The sequence below is a fragment of the Mandrillus leucophaeus genome, unplaced genomic scaffold (genome assembly GCF_000951045.1).
Source record: "Mandrillus leucophaeus isolate KB7577 unplaced genomic scaffold, Mleu.le_1.0 Scaffold228, whole genome shotgun sequence".
NCBI classification, from domain to species: Eukaryota; Metazoa; Chordata; class Mammalia; order Primates; family Cercopithecidae; genus Mandrillus; species Mandrillus leucophaeus.
The window spans coordinates 339996-341511 of NW_012102343.1; the positions used below are offsets into that span (position 1 = coordinate 339996).

The 1516-nt window shown below is 42.0% G+C and overlaps 1 protein-coding gene across 2 annotated transcripts in view; it reads right to left on the reverse strand.

The window, feature by feature from the left end:
• The window catches only part of ENTPD5 (ectonucleoside triphosphate diphosphohydrolase 5), a 62492-nt gene that overhangs the window by 27995 nt on the left and 32981 nt on the right, over nt 1-1516 (reverse strand). For both annotated transcript variants that reach the window (XM_011981505.1, XM_011981506.1), the window contains one exon: nt 333-619. In XM_011981505.1, the coding sequence (XP_011836895.1) occupies nt 333-549 (217 nt within the window). In that variant the 5' untranslated portion in view covers nt 550-619. The remainder of the gene's footprint in view (nt 1-332; nt 620-1516) is intronic.

The following is a 1516-nucleotide window of genomic DNA, read 5'->3' on the forward strand; positions in this document are numbered from 1 at the left end:
CTCAGGGGGCTGAGGTGGAAGGATTGCTTGAGCCCAGGAGGTCAAGGGTGCAGTGATGTGTCATCATGCCACTGCACTACAGATCGGGCAACAAAGCAAGACTTTGTCTCAAAAAAAAATTAAAAAATAAAAACAAACAAACAAAAACAAACAAACAAGAAAATTCCAAATAAACCATATGTTCAATTGTAGTTCAAAGTTCTCTGAAGAAAGACATCCGCTAGGTGTACAATTCTGTAATTCACATGATAAACCCTAGGCGTATTTGTTTCTGGGAGGAGATTCTAAAGTGTGGATTTACAGACTCTAGTAAGGGTCCCAGCTGCACTTACCTGGCATTTTCTGCACAAAGGTGTAAACATGAATTCGAGTTCCAGTGCTCCCTGCATCAAACATAATTCCATACAAGGTGCTGGCGCTGACATTGATGGGGCACATGGAAGACAGGAAGATACCCTCAAACCAAGTCTGCTGGTCCCTGTGGGAGACAGCACTGCAAACACAGGATACCGCCAGCATGAAAAAGACTGCGCCCCGAGAAGTGGCCATTCTTTTCCCAAGATGTGGCTGGGTGGAGGCTTTTGTTGCAGAAGTAATCCTGTTCACACACCTACAGAGGCTTATAGGACAAAGGCACACAAGTTAGACCAACCACCTTTTTTAGTTACACCTGTAAAAGAAGAAACACTCACTCCTGGGCCCAAGGTGTTCCTTCTCTGTTCTAATAACCTGTACAACAAGCTAAACCGGGTAATGTGGACTCTTAGCACCTTCTCCGAAGGATATCTGGTTCCAAAAGGAAATTGGAATTGAGGACATATTTTCCCACGTTTTGCTTTTTAAAAATTAATACAAAGTAATTGTACATATTTATGGTATACATGTGATATTCTGATATATGCAGACAATGTGTAAAGATCAAATCAGAGAATCTAGGATATCTATTACAACATTTATCGTTTTTTGTGTGGGAAACATTTCAAATCTTCTAGCTATTTGGAAATACACAATAAAATATTGTTATTTTATTAACTATTGTTAACTATAGTCACCGTACTGAACTATCAAACACTAGAACTTATTCCTTTTATCTAATTGTAAGTTTGTACCCATTAACCAACTTCTCTTCATCTCTCCACACCCCAACACCCTTCCCAGCCCCTCTGGTAACTGTCATTCTACTTTACTTCCATGAGCTCCCATATGTGAGTGAGAACATGCAGTATATATCTTTCTGAGCCTGGCATGTTTCACTTAACATAATGACCCATGCTTTGCTTTTTTTTTTTGGAGACAGAGTCTCACTCTGTCGCCCAAGCTGGAGTGCAGTGGTACAATCTCAGCTCACTGAAACCTCCGCCTCCCGGGTTCACGCGATTCTCCCGTGTCAGCCTCCTGAGTAGCTAGGATTACAGGGGCACACCACTATGCCCAGCTAATTTTTGTATTTTTACTAGAGACGGGGTTCCACCACGTTGGTCAGGCTGGTCTTGAACTTCTGACCTCATGATCCACC